Genomic DNA, 22,701 nt, shown 5'->3' with positions numbered 1-22,701 from the left:
GGAAGCTATAAAATCTATCACGCACTCAAAAAAAGATACCTCACAACCTATTGAGCTCCTGTCGTCAATAGATCCAAAACGCTCGGTAAATGAAGTTAATTCCTACTTCGCTAATGTAGGACGATCACTCGCAGAAAAGTCATCTACTGTGTATACAACTTCTAACCCGGCTAATGATCTTCCTTATCACCAACACACACTAGCACTTTTGGAAACAGACGAGGCTGAAATGGAGCTTCTCATAATGAACCTTAAAAGTAACTGTGCAGTTGGGAACGATAATATCTCTGGCAACCTACTCAAAAAATTCAAAAACTTTTTGGTTTCACCAATTACATTCATATGTAATTTAGCTTTTAACACAGGTACATTCCCGGAAGCATTCAAAGTTGCAGAAGTTCATCCCATCCATAAAGGAGGTGACAGAGACCTTCCAAACAATTACAGACCAATTTCTATTCTTCCCACGCTTTCCAAACTGCTAGAAAGATTAATGAACAATAGGCTGGTGAAATTTCTCGAACAAACCCAATTTCTGTCTCCTCGCCAATATGGCTTTCGTACTGGTCTTTCTACAACACAAGCGGTACTGGATCTTACTAACGAAGTTGTCGCTAAGCTTGACAGGAAGCAGAAGGTTGTTGGAGTCTTTCTAGATATCGCAAAGGCATTCGACACTATTTCTGTTCCTATCCTAACAGCTAAATTAGAAAAAGTTGGAATAAGAGGTAACCAGCTCTCCCTCTTCAGAAGTTATCTTACGAATAGGAAGCAGTACGTTAAAATTAGCGATTACTATAGTGAGGAACTTTCTATATCCTATGGTGTCCCCCAAGGCAGTATCCTCGGGCCTACACTATTCTTACTTTATATCAACGATCTTTGTCAGCTTCAACTTTGCAACACCACTATCTTTACTTATGCCGATGATACTGCCCTCATATCCTTCGGAGCCTCCTGGGACTCAGCATTTCAGACCGCTCAATCTAGTTTTAGTACTGTTACTGATTGGTTAGCTTCTAATAAACTCACCCTTAATGTTGATAAAACTACCTACCTCACTTTTTCATTAAAGAAACCCAATAACTTAAATTCTTCATCCAACTCTATCATTGCCCACTCCAGTAATCCTCATTGTCATCGTTCATGTAACTGTCCCTCTCTATCCCAAACAAGCTGTGTTAAATATCTGGGGATACTAATTGATGATGCCCTATCCTTCCATCAACACATAGACCTACTTACGATTAGAGTGCGGAAACTAATCTATATCTTCAAAACTCTTGGCCCTATAGTCGATACACAAATCCTTTACACCACTTATCTGGCTCTTTGCCAATCTATCACGCAATACTGTATCGTCGCCTGGGGAGGAGCACATAAGACTTATCTCTTAAAACTAGAACGTGCTCAAAGAGCAGTGCTAAAGGTTGGGTGGAGGCTTCCATTTCGGTTTCCAACAACAGATTTGTGCAAAAAGTGTAATATTCTCTCGGTCCGGAAACTATTTATTCTTAATCTTATTCTTATGACTCATTCTCTCACTTCTTACGACCCCGCAAAAGAAATCTCTGTACGTCGAAAACACCAAGTCCACCCACCGATTGTGGTAAAAACAAGCTTGGCCCAAAGATGTTACTACTTCCTTGGTTCTTATGTATATAATAAGGTAAACAAAATTCTAAGTCTGTATCCCATGACTAGAAAAGAGTGCAAAGCAGCAGTAACGAAATGGCTTAGTGACCTTGATTATGAAGAAACTGAACAGGTCCTTTTCATTACAAAATAATACTAAAATATTTTCAACACATTTTCTAGCATAAACGGTTCGGGCACAGAGACACATATGCACACACATACGCATTCGCACTCGAACTTGTATACGCACACACACACGCACATGCACAGGCACTCGCACAAGTACACGCGCAAACGCGCGCACACACACACACACACATACACACACACACACACATACACACACACACATACACACACACACCACTCACATTAGTTAATCTCTTGCATTATATAACCTGTGACTTCACCATCTATAACATTCTGTAAGTACATTATTTACATCTGTGATTGTAAACCTAACTTTTGTAACCGGAAAGGAGGGAGCCTGGAGATTTGTAACACAGGTGTCAAGCCTAGTACAGACTCCAGCTCTCACTAAGGTATTAGTTTTAAGGCTTGTTATAAGTGAATTATGTACTTCACCTTTGTGAGAGATAATAAACTATTTTTTTATTATTATTATTATTATTATAGGAAACTGGGTTGTGGAGGTCAGTAGGCAGGCGAGGTTATAGGCAGTCGTTTCATATAAAACACCGGTATTCAACTGCATCCGGCGAGACTAGAAGCCGACTCCAACATAGTTTGGAAGAAAGGCTAAGCGATGATGACAACCATTAATGGTATTAATTCATTTTTATAGACAGATTACATCAAAAAAACATTGTTGGATCGTTCTGAAGTTTCACCACTTGCATAGGAAGCGAATGTTTGCATTCAAATACCACTTACTTCTTTCAGGCGAACAAAAAATCTAACGTTAACTACAGTAGTAAAACCCATAGTAATGTGTTACGTAGGTTTAATATCGTAGTACGCCCATGACCACAAGTGCCGTAAAGAGCCGCAACGAGGCTGAAATTAATTAAATCATTCGTCTAAGGTCTCATATCACGAGCACGTTTAATGAACTGCTGTTAAAATGTCAATGTACTTGTATTTTAGTTTAATTTAGGAGAAAACAGAAATACGTTCGGGAAATATATAATGGAACATTTGAAGTAAAATTAGGTTCTTTTCCCTATAGTGGTACATCTAGCGTCAAAGTTGTTGAAGCCACTCGATGGTCTTTGGCGATATCTTAATTGACAACAATCAGTATAGATTTTAGTCCCTCCATAATAATATATCCATAAACGTTGAGGTATTTAAAACTTATTTTTAAATTTTTTATAAGAATTTTGGTAATTTTTTACTCTACAACAGAATATTTATGAAAATGGCCAAACTCGTGGGCAAAATTTACGTACAAAATAAAAAAAACTTATTTTTTCCAACCTAGCTCTCCTGAGTCCTAAAAATAAAAATAAATAGCAAGCTGTCATATACACAAACCAGTATCACCGCACAGATTAAACACGACGGCCAAAAAACTCATTGTACGTCCAATATTTTTATAAAAACGTTGACCAACAATGTTTTTAAAATTCCCGGTCTTTCACAAAACATTAAAGGGTCTTTTTTAACGTAAACACATACTGTTTTAACCTAAAACAACGCAAAGGTATTGCAATTTCCATCAACAAATCTTTGAAAAAAAAACACGCTTATGAAATGTTTCTTTGTGAATATTTCGGTAAACAAAAATATTTGGATGCGTACCCCATTTTGCGACCCTAAATATTTGCTAAAAACATGTCAGGTTATATTTAAATCACTCGGCCTGTTGTCGGGTCAAATCTGTGTCTAAACGTAAGCTTTTTTATATTCTGAAATGTTTTGCTAAAAATAACTCTGAAAAATGCTGTAGTTTATAGTCTGGAAAAAAGCTTGATACTTTTTGTTGACAATTTGTATTTTAAACAGGATTATATAGTATCCGAAACAACTTCAACCAAATACAAGTAGTATTCATATAATCTATGAAATAAAATTCTCGCGCCACAGTTTTCGTTGAGTGATTGATACTCCTCCGAAACGGCTTGACCGATTCTCATGAAATTTTGTGAGCATATTGAGTAGGACTGAGAATCGACCAACATCTATTTTTCATGCCCCTAAGTGAAACTTTTTTTTAATTTTTATGGCAAAACATCGTTTGCCGGGTCAGCTAGTAATAAATAAAATTTTCAATCTAGGACAAATATTCGCATAGGTACTATTCGAATATTGCCTGAAAAATAGTCCGAATATTCGAATAATATTCATATATTTGCAAACTCTACTTCAACTCAACGGTACATACATAGGCGGAATATGGCATAAAATGCATTCCCCATCGATTTCATCTATAAATAAAAACCGAATATAAGTCAAATTCCAAGTATTTATAAGAATTTAGCACAATCCGTAAGCTGAAGTCAGGTCTTTTTAGAAAGCAGTAACCTGGACCACCATTACGGGTCAGGAATCGTGTGGCATGGCACAAAACAGACGGATTTGGAAAAAAGGGGAAGCCTTTGCCCGGTAGTGGAACACATAAAGTTTTAAGTACTCATCTGACCAATAAAAGAAACTCGCTAAGACAATTGATCGATGTCGCCGGAGTACGACGTAACACGCTCGGAAAATGGAAACAGGGAGCTTTTTCTTTAACCCATTCCAGTCTCACTGCAGGGCAAAGGTTACTCCTAAACGAAGGTGGAAGAGTTAGGCCTGGAGTCCACCACGCAGGCCAAGTGCGGGTTGGGGACTTTGCGTGCCCTCAATTCGAAAAGTCATTGGTGTGTTGCCTCAGATTCAATCCTGTAACCACTTGCGTGGGAGGGGTCAACTTAAACCACTCGGCTATCACTGCTCATTTTACAGAACACAACAACAACAGAACAGAGAGCTAACAGAATTAAAATTAGTACCAACACATAAAAGTACTATTCAAATAAAATACCTCACAATTAAAAGAATCTTCCGTTGCAGGACTGGACGTTGAAAGTGAGATTTGTGCAGAAACGCGACGCTGGCATCTACGAGTGTCAAGTGTCGTCGCACCCGCCGACCAGCATCTTCTTGAGACTTGACGTCGTCGGTGAGTGGAAACTTCTTGATACTTTACATTTTATTTTGTTCAAGATGTTACGAGTTTGGTGGAATTATTGTTGGAGTGTATTTTTGGGGGTCTTGTTGTCTATTTTACTGTATTTGTATGGCAGTTGAGGTATTTTATTGGTGCGCAAAAAAAAACATAACTTTTGTTATTAATAGCTTAGCCAAGCGATCTTTATAACCTTCTAATGATTTAACAATTTTCTAGATTTTTGGTGGTACTGTACTGATGTGCTATTAAATGGAAAATATGCTGATAGTAAGACAATTAATTGGCCATGAACTCAAAAAATATAATTACAAACTAATAATCCCAAACCTAACATTATTTTAAACTTTCTAGCAAAACTCAGTATAGTTAGACTAAATACAACCTTAAGCCTAGTTTATTGAAAGATTATTAGAAGTATAACTGCACGTTTGGCGCAGTGGTTGAAGCGGTCACCTCGCCGCAACAACCGTCGCGCCGCGTGTGGTGGGTTCGAATCCCACCCGGGACAAATCTTTGTGTGATGAGCACGAGTATTTGTTCTGAGCCTGGTTGTGAATTATCTATTTAAGTATGTATTTAGAAGTATATAAGTATGTTTATCAGTTATTTGGTTACCATAGTACAAGCTCTGCTTAGTTTGGAATCAAATGACCGTGTGTGAGTTGTCCAATGATATCCAATGATATTTATTTATTTAGTATAATACAAAATATCATACTAAATTGCTTTAAAACACTTGAAGCCATTATCAAAACCGTCCCTAAATCAAATAAATTCGCCGCTTTATACATCCCAAAACTTGAACGTCACTAACCACGGCTCCAACAGATTTCCACATGAGATAAAAAGTTAAATTGAAGGAAGATAAATCACATAACTGTCAGGGTGTTCGCCCTTGTACTGGGAAAGGTTTTCCGAAAGGGATTCTATAAATAACACCGTCATCGTACAATTCTCTTGCTGTCGAACGCCATGCGTGTTTCGTTCCCAAATTTTCTGTTGCTTTTCACAGAAAATGGTTTCGTTTAAAAAGTAAAATGTTTCTTTGTTTCAAAGATTTTTTGTGCAGACGGTTTATTCAAATATGAAATGTAGATACTGCCTATGTGGTATTTAGTATATACGATTACTTATATTTTCTATGTCACGATTCGATTTCTTCTAATTTTGCTAGAATATTTCTCAAAAGTTGGTTAATAGTTCAATTTGGTAATAAATTTTCCGTTGCTCAAAAGTTTAGGGAGAGGTGTTTGGAATATACCCGCGTTTCGACGTTCGCAATATTAGTACCGTGTAATGAGGGGCGATCTTATCCCATATATCGGGCACGTAACTCAACTTCGGATTACTATTGAAAATAATCTAATCAATTAATTAGAAAAAGACTGAGTCTTGTTACCCAACTCCGGATTGAGATTAATCTAGTACAAATTAGAAAAATACTGATAGCACTGTCGTGATCATCTCGTCAGCAGTCAGATGCACTACCGATCGCCCAACAAAGGCAATTAAAATTGTTAACATGTAATATAATCCTCAACTCGTTCCTAAGCTTTGAACAGTCAAAATATCCGTAGTCCGTCGAAAAGAGTTTCACATTCTGAAACGGAGAATTTTATCAAATGTCCGACTACATTTTTTACCTGAGATTCTGTGTCAGCAACGGATCAAATGGTTCCCTTCTATTTTTTTGGTAAACGTCCCTATGTTTCGCAGAAAAATATATTCGTTTTCAACGAAAACTAATTGAAAATGCCTGTGTTAGCTGTAGACGAAGTTGGGATTAGAAAAGAGTATAACATAAAGGCTTTTTGATAGAACTTTTTAAAACTTTTTTGGTTGTATGATTGATAGTGTAAAAATTCAAAAGGTTCACCCTTTGAATCATATGAGCGTGACACGTGGTAATATTCTTTTGTTTGGTTCACGTGGCGATCAAATACCACTGACTTTTGAGCATGACATCTTTTTATATCAAAAAATTATATCGTTAATTAAAAAGTCTTTAGTTAGGAAAAGTGGATTGAAAAATTCGTCACCGCAGAAATATGGTATCTAATGTCATTAGTATTTTGTGGCATGGAAACAGTAGCGGAGTTTTTTATAATCGGTACAGTCGAGTATCGAGAGTATGACATTTAAAATGTACTGGCAAAATAGTTCTGACGGAGCCCGGTAGAGGTGCTAAGACACTTTCGTGTGAAATATCTCGGTAACCAATTTTCGATAGTTGTTAATAGTAGAGAATCGAGCTGCGGATCGCAAAGGATGAAGAAGTTTAGAAGGTTACAGCGTGACGTTAATTTTACTGCGATGCGTCGACACAATGGAGTGTTGTGGCCTCGCCGTTAGGTCTTTAATCAAATCTAAAATAGATATTATTGTCTCGGAGTCATCTCCATCCGTGACCGGTTTGTTTGAAAATTCTTTTGAAACACAAATATGCATCCCAGGTCCCATTTTCTTTAAAGAATATTTCAAGTTTTTTTAACCAAGTCTTCTCAATTATAAATATTCAAGCCTTGACTTTGAGTTCGTTCTCAATAATGTTATTCTCTTATTAAAAGTCTAGTGAACGAAACGTAATTTAAACTCGAGCGAATCTTTTGTAGAAGTCGGAAACAAACTAAAATGAAAAAATAACTTTCCAATTCGTTGAGCTTCAAATATTTACTAATCTAGATTAGTTTAGATCTTTTGATTATTTAAAATGGTTCGTTATCTTAAATTTAAAGGAAATTGAGTAAAATTTTAATACATTGTACGATGCATTGCAATTTTTTAAGGATGACAAATGAAATTAGATTTTTGCACTCATTTTTGCCAGTTTCAATGGATATAACTTTCTTCTTTCTTATTTTGTTTTTTGACAAAGAAGGCAAAGGACACCAAATACAACCAGACTCAAAAAATTTTTGTGGAATGAATAATTATTTGTTCGGATATCGAACCCGCAGCCACCCTTGAAATACTTAACCACTGCGCTTCAAAAAACGTCAATATATTGATTGCATCAATGGCGCTTCAGCAAAATTTTGATACTTTCCTGTTTCGTTTTTTCTTTATTCGCATGCGTAGTAAATTTTTTAGCACCCATAGCATTAAAAATGGATTTACATCTTTCACTCCAATTTCAATCATGTAGAAATTTGACTATCTTAATAATAATATTTATCTAAAATTGTGATTGTGTGTTTCTTCAATATTTATCTAAAATTGTGAAACATATAAAGAAGTTCAACCACATATTGATTCGTATCTCAACGAATTTTACGAACTGAAAGCATAAACATTTATTCTAAACTATAAAGTTTGAGTGGCAACGTAAAACTGTGAAGTCTATAAATCTAAATAATCTGGGACTAGATGTGGTTTCACGTCAGATTTGTTTTAAATCGGGAATAAGTTGTCAACTTTATTACTCACGTCTTGCAAGCTATGTTTGTGTGACCGACATTTAAATGCAGAATTTATAAACTATTCGAGTTTATAAACTGTAAAGTATTTTAGTAATTTTAAACAAAAATGCGGTGAACATTTTGGTTTTTTTTTGAGTATGAATGAATGTATAAGGACCGTATTTTAAGAGTAAAACTATACAGGTATATAGGTTATCATTGTTGCTATTAAGATCTTCAATAAATTATAAAAAGTCTATGCATAAAAGAACTCATTTAGATTTTTAGATTATTAACTAAACAATAAAATATATTCTTATTAAAGCTACTTGGTGATAAACCTTAAATATTTTATACTTTCAACCTTATTCTAGAACTAGCTGACCAGCGCAACTTCGCTTGCGTCACCGTTAAAATTTTCACCGTTTTTGTAACATTTTTCGTTGCTACTCCGCTCCTAATGACCGTAGCGTGATGTTATATAGCCTATAGCCTTCCTCGATAAATGAGCTATCTAACACTGAAAGAATTTTTCCAATTGGACCAGTAGTTCCTGAGATTAGCGCGTTCAAACAAACAAACAATCAAACAAACAAACAAACTCTTCAGCTTTATTATATTAGTAATTAGTAATTAGTAATATTAGTATAGATATATTTGTAACTAAAAACGGATTAAATCACTTTATTATTTAGTTGTACGTAATCAGCCCAAAAAGCAGCAAGCCTTATGCTTCAAACTTAAATTAGGATTTAAAATCCTAGAGACCCTCCTAGTATCAAAATTACTACCCCAGCTCGAAATCTAACTAAAGTATCAAAACCACTTACCGAAAATATATCAAGAATATGAGACGTTCCTCATTAATACGAAGCAAGTGTGTGACGTAACTCCCTACCACTTGGCTCACACCTGCCACAAATTTAAACATGTCCTCAGAGGAGCCGTGAAATTTTTTACTCCTCCATATTAACATATAAATTGCTCCACTTCCCGGTTTATTCACCTTAATGCTCGCTTCTATCATCTGCTGTAATTATATTTTTGGCAAACGACTTCTTTGGGAGTGTTAGTTTGTTTTAAAAGTCTTAAGAGGGATTTTAGGATATTTTACTATTCTAATCTTTAATTCGAAAAAGAAGTGCATTTTTTACTTGTTTGTATTGTTTGAGTCGTATGTAATGTAAAAAAAATTATTGGTATTTTTCCTGGATATTTGTCTCATATTCTGCGGAACTCAGTTTTCCTTGTATTTTCTATGAGTTTCTTTTCTTCTCTTTGCGAAGGTTTCAGTGTATCAGTTTAGATTTTGGTCAGAACTGTTTACTACCTATTTTTGAGACTTAGAGAATGTACATGCAATAGTTCGATATTTAATGTCACAATTCGAAGAAGACCAATTGATTTTATTTTAAACTATTGTACCAAGAATAACTCAGTCAAAAATTCAGGCAACAAACAATTTACAATTTTTTTTTTATAAATCGATCACGTATTAATAAATTCTTAAATTTTTATTGAATTTTCGAATGTGAAATATGTATGTAGTTCAGTAGCCCGATTCTCTACTTCTATCGAGAATAGACTACCGGCAAGCTATCGAAAAAAAATGTGAGAAGCATTGATAAGCGCCTCTAGCGGACGTCGTAAAAACTATTCTTGCAGTACATTTTAAAACTTTGCTACGGTAAGCAAAGCCATAATTTCTTAATAAAACAAAGTTAATATAATCACATAATTAACCAAAATATACAAATCAACTCAAAAACCACGTGTTTCATCAACGAAAACGTTTGGAATGTTCACTAATTTCTTAGAACATAAGCGCAACAAGGAGCCATTCCAGTCTAAACTCATTAAACAGCGCTCCAAGTAACTTGTTTCTCAGAAATAATTTCCACTTGATGTTAAACGAAATTTAATGTTCTTAGAATGCAACGTCCTAAAGACTGTCTGGCTGCCGATGATGGAATTGAGTATTAAAATGGAAATATGAATTATTTCTGTAGTTTGAATCGTGGTGTGTATGATTATTATTCATGATTCATGAAGACCTGTACCGCAATTCTCTTTAGAACAAGTTTCGAGATTTGACGTTTAAAATGTACTGAACAATTAGTTCCTACGGCACCCGCTAGAGGCGCTGATCAGGTTTTTATACACATTTCTCCTTAACTATTCGTTTGTTGATTGTGGTAGGAAATAGGAACTGGGGTTTAGATTTGACTTTTAAACAACAGGCTGCCTGATTTATTATTCTGTTTGAGACTACGGTCATTTCAAGAAGTACCAAAATCTCGAACAAATGAAATATGCGTCTGTTTAATCCTTGCTTTAAAAATAGGCTAGGATTATTCGTTCTAAAGTCAACCAGGTCACCAAATACAGTTTCCAGTAGCGCGATTCTTTACAGTCAGTAGTACTTTAAAGTGTCGGAAGTTTGACATTTAAAATGTACTGCCAAAATAGTTCCTACGACGCCCGATAGAGGCGCTGATCAAATTTCCAAACAACATTTCTCGATAGCAAGCCGGTTATCGGTAGTCGACAGTAGTTGAAATTCGAACTACAGAAAACGGTCGTCACGAATTTACGAATTTCAACTGTTTCATTTGAAAATTGTAGACTTCCACCTGACTGATCTCTTACAGACATCGGTACCCTTGTTTGCAAATTCGTATGGTATTTGCGTTGCTAACACCCAGAGGACACATGATACTTTTTACAGACCCTAATCACATATTAACATGTAAATGGGGGCTCTGAGGTCCACAATGACCGTCCGAAAGGGTATAACGTTGAAAATAATTAAAATCCTTCAAATTTTAACACGCCAAGCCGGTGAAACGGCTTTATATGTTGGTAAAAAATGTCTTTCAAAAAATATTTTGAGTGAACATTTTTTTAATTACGGCAAAATGTTTTATTGCTATGATAGGTGGGTTTAGGGCATTTTTGTAGCAGATTTAGAGGGTATAAAGTCAAGGTTGCCCTCGTTAAGGATGGTACTTAGATTACATTATTGAAATATTAAAATATTGATGTTAAAAAATTATATTATTTATCTCTTATTTGGGTAAATTGGGTAGTAGACTTGAATACACTTAAATAGTTAGAGTAACATTAATAATATTATTATATTCGTACTTTTCTAAATAATGTGCTTTACCTAAACGGTGCCTACATCGTATACACAGTCAAAAATCTATCTAATTGAATAAAAGCATCAACATCTACATATTTAGGACATAACAAAACAACCACTCTCATCACTAGCTTCCTTATATATTGTGCATTGTGTTTTAACTTTCAGTCTTACTAAAATATGATTCAAAACTAAAATTTCATATTTGACTAGCTGACCCGCGCAACTTCGCTTGCGTCACATAATAGAGAATGGTTAAAATTTTCGCCGTTTTTGTAACATTTTTTACTGGTACTCTGCTCTTATTGGTCGTAGCGTGATGATATATAGCCTATAGCCTTTCTCGAAAAATGGGCTATCTAACAGTGAAAGAATTCTTCAAATCGGACCAGTAGTTCCTGAGATTAGCGCGTTCAAACAAACAAACAAACTCTTCAGCTTTATAATATTAGTATAGATGTCACAATATCTTCCAAACTGGTACACACTAGTCTCAGATAAGGCTAGATTCGTCCGCAAACTCCAAATATTAGTCAGCTCAAAGCATTTTCAAGCCAAAGTAAATATAGCTAACTGGTGGCAAAATTTATTTGTTCCTTGAAAGACGCGATAAAACTAAGAATCGTAAACCGTTTTACACGTGGTCATATTGAAAATGAACTGGTTTAAAGAATAAAGTGTGAAAGTGACAAAGTATGGTTTTGTACCTTTCAGATTCCGGTACAAAGTATAGGTAGGAATGAGATTAACGTTTTTGAAAGGGAACTATTGGGAGAATGGATGCATGTCCATGTATATATGTATATGTATATATATAATGTAATGGGTCTTAAACGTGAATGAAATTTTAAGTTACCTTGTTTGTATAATATACTTCATCATCATCATCATCATCTCAGCCGGGAATCGTCCACTGCTGGACAAAGGCCTCCCCCATCATACCATCGAGCGCCAATAGGACCGGTCCTGGGCCGCCCTCATCCATCGGCCTCCGGCAACATAATATACTTAAATGTAGCTAATGCAGACGATAAATAATATAGCCGCAAGAAAATGATTTAAAACTGCTATATTATTTGTTATAGAGAATAATCAGTCTAAAAAATCGCATAGAACTTTTGATCTAACACCCTAAAAATAATTTAACATAACTTTTTTTATTAAATTTTTATTTGAGAATTTTTATTCTTTTTAGGATATGTAAACTTCGCAGAACAATCAATTTGATCATGAAAGCCTAATTCTAAATGCAACTTAAGGACACTAAAATGTTATAAGGAGTAAATATAACAACAAAATTAGTGTTCTCTCTTTCACTCCCACATTTTCAATATCTAACTGTCCTTGTCTTTCACAGAGGCGCGAGCACAGATCTCCGGGCCAACAGAGAAGTACCTGAAGCCAGGGTCCACGCTGAGGCTGCAGTGCTCCGTCGTTCAGACGACTGAAGCACCAGCGTTTGTGTTCTGGTAAGTTATCATCATGACCCTACACTGTGATTTGTTTTAATAGTAAACTCTTATAACCGTTCCATAACCGTTCTATTCATTACGAGTAATATGGTCATTAGTCCACCTAGTGACTAGTGTCAACGTCAATCCACTTTTTTCTGTTGGAAAATTTTGGTTCCATAAAACAACTAGTTTTTAGCTGGCTATGAAAATATGATATACAATGTAAACACTTAGTCATTGAAAATACAAGCTTGAGTTTGGTTACTTCCTTTCTCTTGGCTAATAATTATTCTTTCCTTTCTAATGTAGCGTCATAGCGTTAAAGTCAATAATTGTAACGACTATAATAAAAGTCTGTTGTAAAAGATGTTTTGATTTTCTTGTCGGTCCTGGATATACTACTCTTCTTTTGGTGGTTTGCGTAAACATTTCTAAAGTGCCGCATATTATTACTTTGAAAATAATACACATAATCAAATAGAATAAACCCACACTCAGCTGATACGTTTTTTTTTCAGTCGCAAAATCGAATCCACATCACTTCATGCATTCGTAATAACGTACGATTACTCTCACCACACACGCCGTCATTTATTCATTCCATTTAAAAAAGTCATTCAGAAAAAGTCGTAGTGAGAAAGGAAATACGAAATAGCCACCGCTCTCAGCGAAATGGTGATTGCAGAAACTTGCAAAATACACGATTATTGTATTCCGCAGTAATTTCTTCCGCAGCAAAAATACAATTCTTGGATACAACGGAAGCATTTTGAATCAAATATTGAGAAACGTTCTTGATAAAAGAATTCTCCAGTGAACAGGGTAAATGATGACAAATTCAAACTTAAGTGCTATTCAAACTGAAGTTTAAAACGTTTTCTGATTGTGAAGTACGCCACTGGGATGGGTTTTATCGTCTCTCTTATTTTTCTAATATTTGTGAGTTTGGGATTATGTACTACTTTCCTTGTAATGCTAATTTTAAATACGATTAAATGGGAAATAGCTTTGTCAATTTTCTAGAGTTACGAGACTAGAGTTTGACATTTGAAATGTACCCACCTACTTAATAATTAGTTCCTATGGCGCCCGGTAGATGCGCTGGTCAAATTTTCCTTCAAAAATTTGTCATTAGCTAGCCAGTAGTCGATAGAAACTATTAATTTAAAAACTCGTTTTATGAGCCCGTTAAACGATATAGAAAATAAATATGAATAGTTTCTTCTAAATATTAAGTCTTTTGATTGACATTAATCAACAGTACACATTTTAAATATCACACTATATTTTGTGACCAAATAGAATTTTATATTGATTTCTTCACTTCACATACTAGAGCGCTTTTATGTCCAACTACTATAGAACCAGATTATAAGCAACATAAATATTTAAATAAACTAACGAAACATTTACATTTAAAAGACTATAATATAATCTAAATTTGATAATAAATGTTTCATTTCAACGCAACATGTGTTGAAAATTTAACATAAATGGTTTAAAATTACATTTAAAATGTACTACATAAAAGTGCCTATATAAAAACTAATAGCGATGTTTAAAATTCATCAAACGTCTTTGTCATTACTCGTTTAACTTTGAACATAATAAAATAAAAGTCATTCACGAAACAATGAACTTCTTATCCCTTTGAATTCAGATAAAAAGTAATCTTTACTGTCTCTGCTTGCTTTTTTTAAACTGAATTTCAGGTTTTATATAGCCCATATTTATGATTTGCATTTATACATACATACATAATATCAAGCCTGTTATACCCGAAGGTGCAGGCAGAGGTCTAATACAGCCATGTTTTACCAAATTAATAATGTTAGCTTCATGTATTAGGGGCCGAGGCTAATGCCATTTACCAATCATGTAACCCATCTCTGGGCTTACTATATTGCAAAAAAAAAGAAATTAGAAAGTACCAATAGTTCTTAGATTGACCCGGGAATCGAACCAAGGGCTTCTTGCTTAGCAGTCGGATAGACTACCAACCGCCCCAAGAATTTTGTAATCTTATCATAGAATATTTATTCAGCATAAATTATATTTTATTCAGTTCTGTGATCTCATACATTAGTATGAGATCACAGAACTGAATAAAAGAGCATTGGCTCTTTTTATTTTAACTCCAGACTTATACTTTTAACTTTATTAAAGTAAACTTATTCTTTACTTAAGACATGAGCTTACTTTACTACTTTGTAAACAATTAAAAACTACTTTTTTTTACTTATTTACGTACTAAGTTCGTAACATAGTCTGTTGTTCTAGCAGAAAGCACAAAATTCTTCTGCAAAGTTCTTAATTCTTAGTTTTAAATGAACTTGATACTTGAATGAAGTTTCCAGACAGACACCTGTTTTAAAACTGTAGCATATTTGAAGTCTGCAATCAGTTTAAAACTTGAGTAATTCATAATTAAAGACAATTTTGTCATATGGATTAGGGACTTAGTAAATTCTTGGAGAGACGATGAAGGAGTAAAGTTTTCGTTACTACGAAATTTGTTAAGAGATATTTTCCCAAGAAAGTAGTCATTATGATATCTAGCAAACGTCTCATTAACACTTTTTATGATATTATGAAGTCTGTCTGTACGTCTGTCTGTTACGCTTTAATTGCTTAAGTAGGTTAGCCAATTTAAAATAAATATTGTATGAACTTTCTAAACAAGTCGCGATCACGACATAATACATAATACTTTGTGATCCGGGAATGGAAACTAAGCAACAAACAGCGTGTAATATGATTAGATCCTTTTCTCGTTGAGAAAAATAGGAAAACCATTTTCATGTTTGTATAGGTCCCAATATACGACCCTGTGTAACACCTAAATCAAGCACTATTTTTTCTTTTGGAATAGTATGTAAATATCAACATTTTTGCAATCACGTCTTTCACGTCAAGCGTGAACCGAATATTTTCCCACGTTATCGAAAGAGGGGGGCAAACGGGGCTGGCTCAGCAGTGACACGACTTGATGAACGCTGAAATCCAATTTGCACCCTATTCTGTGCAAACCACTGAGCAAAATCTATTTTGTATAGTTCTGTAGACATTCTTTGATATATACTTCGGCGTATGTATTAAATCTGTTTCGTTGGTAGGTTTAGATTGATTTATTTTCGAACACCGCTTTCTGGGACCTTTGTCGAGAAAGATGTCGACACAGCGAATTTGGAGTTACATATTCTTGATTAAATTGTTATTTTTCAGGACTGTATTGGTTACATAATCTTTTTATTGAAGACAAAACTAAGTGAAATAATATATAGGGACATACATAATATAATCTATTACGTAATTTCCTCATAGGGTCAGGCAGATACCAAAGAACGCCAATTGGTACGATCCTTACAAACTTTCCTAGCCTCGTTCACATCCATACATTTTGTCTTACTGGACCGCCAGTCACGAGTACTTCGCTCCTGATCTTTTTAAAACTACCTGGACCGACTTACTTGCTTAAATATCCTCTAAATCATAGAGATGCATAACTCAAATCTATGTCACCCATAAAATGACCACGAAAACATCTCATACTACAACAACTGTCACCAAAATCGAATCTGACCAAACAGTTTACACGAAACCTTGACCGTAGGGCGTAGAACCACATTCAAATACATCAGAGCATTCGATGCCAAGAAACTTGGACGCCAACGTTTCCTGAATCAAAGGTGCCAAGTGACAATTTAATTTGCTTGGCTATTCGATTTGGCAGGCGACGCTCTCTCAGATATTGATTGGCTTTCATTCGGTACACTTGCCAAAGAATTCTGATGTTGCGATTTATGGAGTGATTTTTATTTTGAGTTGTTTGATGCTTCTGTTCAAAGATACTTACTGGTCAGTAAGCTATCTTTATATTTTTTGTTTTTTAGGTTGTAGCCTGAAGTAGGTTGTTGACTGTAGTTTAAGACTGGCATTTGAAAGGAACATCTCAGTATTTTGAATAACGTCCATTCAATGAAGTCTACTCCAGTTATTATTGAGAGCTATTCTAAGTTTATGAGTGCCCCAAACAACTTCGTCCTTATTTTAATCACAAATTCATTATCTTCAAGAAAAAAAGTCAGATACTGCCTAAAAGTAAACATAGTATTCTTTTGACGTGTTAATCATTCAAACAACACTTAAAACATCTGTCTATGTTTCCAACACATGCTTTTTCATTCGCATATACCAAAAATTCCAGTGCTTCATTATATCGACAGTCACGCAGTCAATTCCATTCAATCTCTTTCTAACTTCTTCTTTACTAACTTTATGTATCTCTATTGACCCAGGTACCACAACAGCAGAATGATAAACTACGACGTGGAGCGCGGCATCAACGTGACCACGGACCCGGTGCAGCGTCTGTCTGACCTCCTGATACCGGCCGCAAGCGTCTCTCACGCGGGCAACTACACGTGCGTGCCGAATAACGCCGTGCCCGCTAGTATATACGTCCATATATTTAATGGTGAGTATTTTATTAGGTAGATAAGAGCGATAGCCAAGTGGTATATATTGGTACCTGTGATGCAAGTGGGTGCAGATCTAACCCGAGGCAACACACCAATGATTTTCCCAAGTTATGTGAGCATTAGAAATAAATATCACATGTTCTGACGATGAATGAAAACATCGTGATGCAACCTTGCATGCCTGAGAGTTCTTTAGAACAGTTCTTGAAGATATGCATAGTACCCAACTCGCAATTGGCCAGCGTGGTAGATTCAAGGTCTAACCCCTCTCTCATTACGGGAGAAGACCCTTGCCCAGCAGTGGGACATTAATAGGTTAGATTTATTTATTTATTTTATAAGATAGATGAGAGCCATAGCCAAGTGGTAAAAGTTAGAACCTCCAACCGAAGTCGCCAGTTCGAACAACACACCAATGATATTTCGAAGTTATGTGTGTATTATAAATAAACATCAATTGTTCCAACGGTGAAGGAAAACATCGTAGTGCAGGCCTGGAGGTTCTTTAACACCGTTCTTGAACGTATGCAAAGTCTACAACTCGCACTTTGCCAGCGTGGTGGACTCAAAAGCCTTACCCCTCCCTCATTGCGGGAGGAGACCCTTGCCCAGCAGTTGGTCATTAATAGGTTAAGTTTATTTTATTTTTTATTTTATAAAACCAAGTACATTTCTTATTCTTACTAACATAATATTCCTGAGTCATACTACTCGTACCTAAAACGTATTCCCAAAAGGATTCGAAGGCTACATTTTTAGAATAAAATAGAACATATTCTATTTTCCGTAACGCCGAGCCCATTATTCATTCTATCAATAGACTAAAAGCCTACAAAGATAACCAAGCGTGAATTCTTCCTTCAAGTAAAAATACATTGGAGTACCTACATCAAATCCTAACTATTCAATTGGGACGTTATAATCTGTAACCGAAACCGCCCGAAAAATCTAATAAAATATTTCCCCGTAGCCGTATCTGGTATAAATTCTTCGGATAATTGAATAAGTAGTATAAATTGGTAACCTATCCGTTTTTGACTTTAACAATATATTTGCAATCAGATCTGTCTATCTATTAATGAATCTAATATTTGTAACCGAAATTATCCGAAAATAACGGATAGTCCGAAATATTCTCTTTTCTGTAACCGTATGCGAAAGCAAAGGAACAGCCGAAATAATTTCTTATCCGTTCTATATCCGACACCGAATCCAAACCTAAAAGTAGCAGTTAATCGCAAAATACATTAATATACGCATCCGTATCCGAAAATAAAGGATGACCCGAAATAATGTATTGTCTGCAGCTATATCCGAAACTGTAACTAAAAGTAGCGGTTAATCTTTAAATATGTTAATATCCCTAACCGTATTCAAATCCGATATAATGTGATCAGTATAACTGAATCCGAAATTTATCTTCCCTACTATTCAATTCGGTAGACTGCTTCGAAAAGGCTATCGGAGACTGGGAAGAAATCGAGTCAATCAGTTGCTTATTCAAACGTAAATATTTCAAACTCGAGAGTCACGACTAGGCTTTAGAATAGCGGTAGCGGAATTGCTTTGAATTTACGTCATTTAACATTACTTGGATTGAAAAGTACGATACATTGAAATAAAATTGAGACTGTAATAGGCTATGCGGTTTTTTAGGTATTGGAGTTTGGAGTGCTTCCAAAGGATAAATATTACAGGTTTAATTTAGCAACCTATAACAGCAAGAAGCCGAAGAAACGATAAAACATTTACTTATGTTTAAAATGTAATGTTTAGGTATAATGTTTTTTTTTTTTTTTAATAACCCGTATATCTGTCCCACTGCAGGGCAAGGGTCTCCTCCCAAACGAGGGGGAGGGGTTAGGCCTTGAGTCCACCACGCTGGCCAAGTGCGGGTTGGGGACTTTGCATGCCCTCAATAAATGTATTAAACAAATTTTAGGCATGCAAGGTTTCCTCACGATGTTTTCCTTCACCGTTAGAGCTAGTGATAATTATTTCTAATACACACATATCTTCGAAAAGTCATTGGTGTGTTTCCCCGGATTCGAACCTGCGACCACTTGCGTGGGAGGTGCCAACTTAAACTCGGCTATCACTGCTTTATAATGTTTAAAATAAGTAATTCTTTCTGTTCATTTGTCTGTCTCTTTCTTATGTCTTAACCACTTGGGATTAATTTTTGTACTAAGATAGTTTGATAGACCCGAGAAAGGACATAGAGTTTTAAATCCATACAACACGTTTTTGTGACAGTTACAAACATACATATATCCTCACAAACTTTAGCATTTATTATATTAGTAGGATGCAAAACTTTTTAAGTTTTACTAAAGCGCTGTTTCATAGCCTTAGTGTGTATAACCTGTCAATATTCAGTAATAGTAACGAAATATAATTCTTCAAGAATAAATTTTATGACGTCTTATATTTCTCGACATTGGAAAGTGATAATAGATTTCTTGCTTTGATAACTGTGACATTTGAAGGTCACTGAATTTGAAATTATTGATAGAATTTTATTATTGGAGGTCTTTGAACTCTTATGTAATAAGCTTGTATTCAATTTTAAATACATTTTATTGAATTATTTGAGACTGCTTGGTTTATTAGTGTTGTATATGGATTATGAAAATTTAGGCTGGATTTTCAGATCAAAAGTAAATTAGTAAGACGTGTAAAGTTAACTTTATGTTCTTTTGTAGTACTTATATTACTTTAATTTTAGGTATATGTAAAATTAAAACATTAACTTCGTTTTTTTAACCCATAACCAAACAATTATTAAACACAGTTATTTCCTTTATGCAAAGTCTCCATGCCCACGCTGCCTTGCATAAAGAAAATAAATGTGTTAAATAATTTAAGGAATGCAATATCATCACGATGTTTTTCTTCACCGTTAGAACAAGTAATTATATTTATTTCTAATACACACGTAACTTCGAAGAGCCTTGGCTGTGGTGCCTCAAGTTCGAACCCTCGACCACTTGCGTGGGAACCTTAGATCACTCCTCTATCATCACCGTTTGGTATTTATTTACAAACATTTTAAGACTATAATGAATATTTCTAACATATTTTTTCTTTCACAGGTGAAAACCCAGCAGCAATGCAGTCATCATCTCCAAGCTTCATCACGCGACTCCACGGGTTCCTATTACCCACCCTCATCACTCTCTGTCTAATACGGTGACAATTTCGATAGCTTGCCATGTGAAAATGTACACTATATGTTATAGCAAATGGTACTGTTTTGTGTGGAGTGATGTTTTTTTAAATAAGTCTATCTAAATATAGAAAGGTGACACTGACTGACATAGTGATCTATCAACACACAGCTCAAACCACTGGTTACATCAGGCTGAAATTTGTCATGCAGGTAGATGTTATGACGTAGGCATCCGCTAAGATAGGATTATGATTACTTCTACCCCCAAGAGGATAAAGTAGGGGATGAAAGTTTGTATGAAAATTCTGTTCTAAGTTACAAACCACGCGGACGAAGTCGCGAGCAAAAGCTAGTTATGTATAATACATGAATTAATGTATAATAGAATACGGGAATTAACGCGAATTTGCAGGTTGCACTCGCCGTGGTCGTAGGCTGTCAGTCAGCCTGCGACCACGGCGAGTGCATTCTGCGCCGAAACGTAAGGTAAAATGCGTGTTCGCTTTAATTCCCGTATTCTATTATACATTAAACATGCAACGCGAGAGTTTAAGAGTTATAATACATGAATTACTTTCAGTTGATAAGCACAAGTCAATAATGATGATGATGATGATGATGATGATGTTTATTGTATTGGAGCCGAATACTTAAAAAAATACACGGTTAAGACTAATTTTTGGACAAATATGTATCTAAATTGTCGCATAATCTGTTGATGCATTGAAGTATGAATGTGAATAACACAGTCTCCAATTAATGTTGAGATACTATCACTGATCTAAGTACCTTAATAAACCTTAAACTTACTTGCCAAATAAGTCTTCATACTCCATTTTGGTATAACCAAAAATAACAAGCTAATTAAAATTCTCTTTAAAGAGCTTTTAATTACGAACATTACCGAAATACCAAAACTATTCAGTACGAAAACAAACAACAAATAATCTTCAGTGGAAATTAAACCATTATTTTCAACACTATTATTTCACAGCTTCATTCAGTCCATAACAATAAGCCTGTCTATTTTGCAAGAAATTTTAAAGACGCGTACACATGTGAACACTTCTCCGATCAAACAGCTTTTAACACACTAACCTCTCTTTTATTTTCAAAGAAAACCTAAAATCATTTTATGACACACTAGCTGACCCGCGCAACTTAGCTTGCGTCACATAAGAGAGAATGGGTCAAAATTTTCCCTTTGTAACATTTCTTACTGGTACTGTGCTCCTATTGGCCGTAGCATAATGATATATAGCCTATAGCCTTCCTCGATAAATGAACTATCTAACACTGAAAGAATTTTCCAAATCGGACCAGAAGTTTCTGAGATTAGCGCGTTCAAACACACAAACAAAAAAACAAACTCTTTAGTCTTATTATATTAGTATAGTTTTATTTTCCTATAGTTTTAAAATATGATTGCGGTCTATGATTCCCGATTTCATTAAATACTGTATTTTTTACCAAATTCTGCACTCGATTCTGTACATGGAGCGAAATGACGAAATCTTAGTTTTCCAAACTCCTGCACTATTTGAAATTCTGGGAAGTGTTGAGTGGTAAATTATTTATAATGCACGTCTCCAAAGAACAATTGCTTAAAATTATTATCTGTATTCATTTTACTAAAACTTGTCTTTGATAAAGCAATCGATCACCAGAATTTAATCGAAATTTTGTTTTAAAGTATTGATTGTTTGATATTAGACCGCCAGCCGTACGAAAACATAAATAATTGTAGTCTTGAACAACTTTACCACCACGTTGACTAACTATAACATAAATGAACTAAGTTAATGTTCTCTCATAAATGCACATTGTTCTACTATGACGTACAAACGTGTACAGACCTCAAAATTCTCTGCAATTTCCATTCAAATTGTAACAATTACTGTGGCAATTATTTCAATGATGCTCCGAGGCGTATTTGACGCAGCATTTTTGGACCATCTCACTTTTAATGTCCGATTAAGTATTTCGAGATGAAGTAAAGTTTTCTAATTTTGGAGGTTTCCTTAAAGGAAGTTTGTTTCACAGATTTTTCCCTTAATTTAGTTGAAAATTGATTTAATTTTACTTTTTATTCGTTCTATTTAGAATTGAGTGTTTGGAATTAAATTGTGGTTGAAATCTTTTTGTGCAGTTTGGGTATGGAACAAATTATTTAAGTAGCATAAAATGCGTTGCGTAATAGCAACGATTTTGTTCTTGCTACAACCATTACTTAAAGTTATTTCATATAACAAAACGCTTCTTATACCCGAAGGTGTA

General features: G+C 34.9%; 1 protein-coding gene across 1 annotated transcript in view; it reads left to right on the top strand.

The window, feature by feature from the left end:
* LOC142983067 (lachesin-like) overlaps positions 1 to 20,794 on the top strand; it is a 124,954-nt gene extending 104,160 nt beyond the window's left edge. The window contains exons 5-8 of the mRNA XM_076129885.1: positions 4,657 to 4,765; positions 12,675 to 12,786; positions 17,070 to 17,248; positions 20,348 to 20,794. Coding sequence (XP_075986000.1) covers positions 4,657 to 4,765; positions 12,675 to 12,786; positions 17,070 to 17,248; positions 20,348 to 20,448 — 501 coding nt within the window. The 3' untranslated portion in view covers positions 20,449 to 20,794. The remainder of the gene's footprint in view (positions 1 to 4,656; positions 4,766 to 12,674; positions 12,787 to 17,069; positions 17,249 to 20,347) is intronic.
* The last annotated feature ends 1,907 nt before the right edge of the window (positions 20,795 to 22,701 follow it).

The sequence above is a fragment of the Anticarsia gemmatalis genome, chromosome 23 (assembly GCF_050436995.1).
Source record: "Anticarsia gemmatalis isolate Benzon Research Colony breed Stoneville strain chromosome 23, ilAntGemm2 primary, whole genome shotgun sequence".
Lineage (NCBI taxonomy): Eukaryota > Metazoa > Arthropoda > Insecta > Lepidoptera > Erebidae > Anticarsia > Anticarsia gemmatalis.
This window is presented reverse-complemented; position numbering and strand designations above follow the sequence as displayed.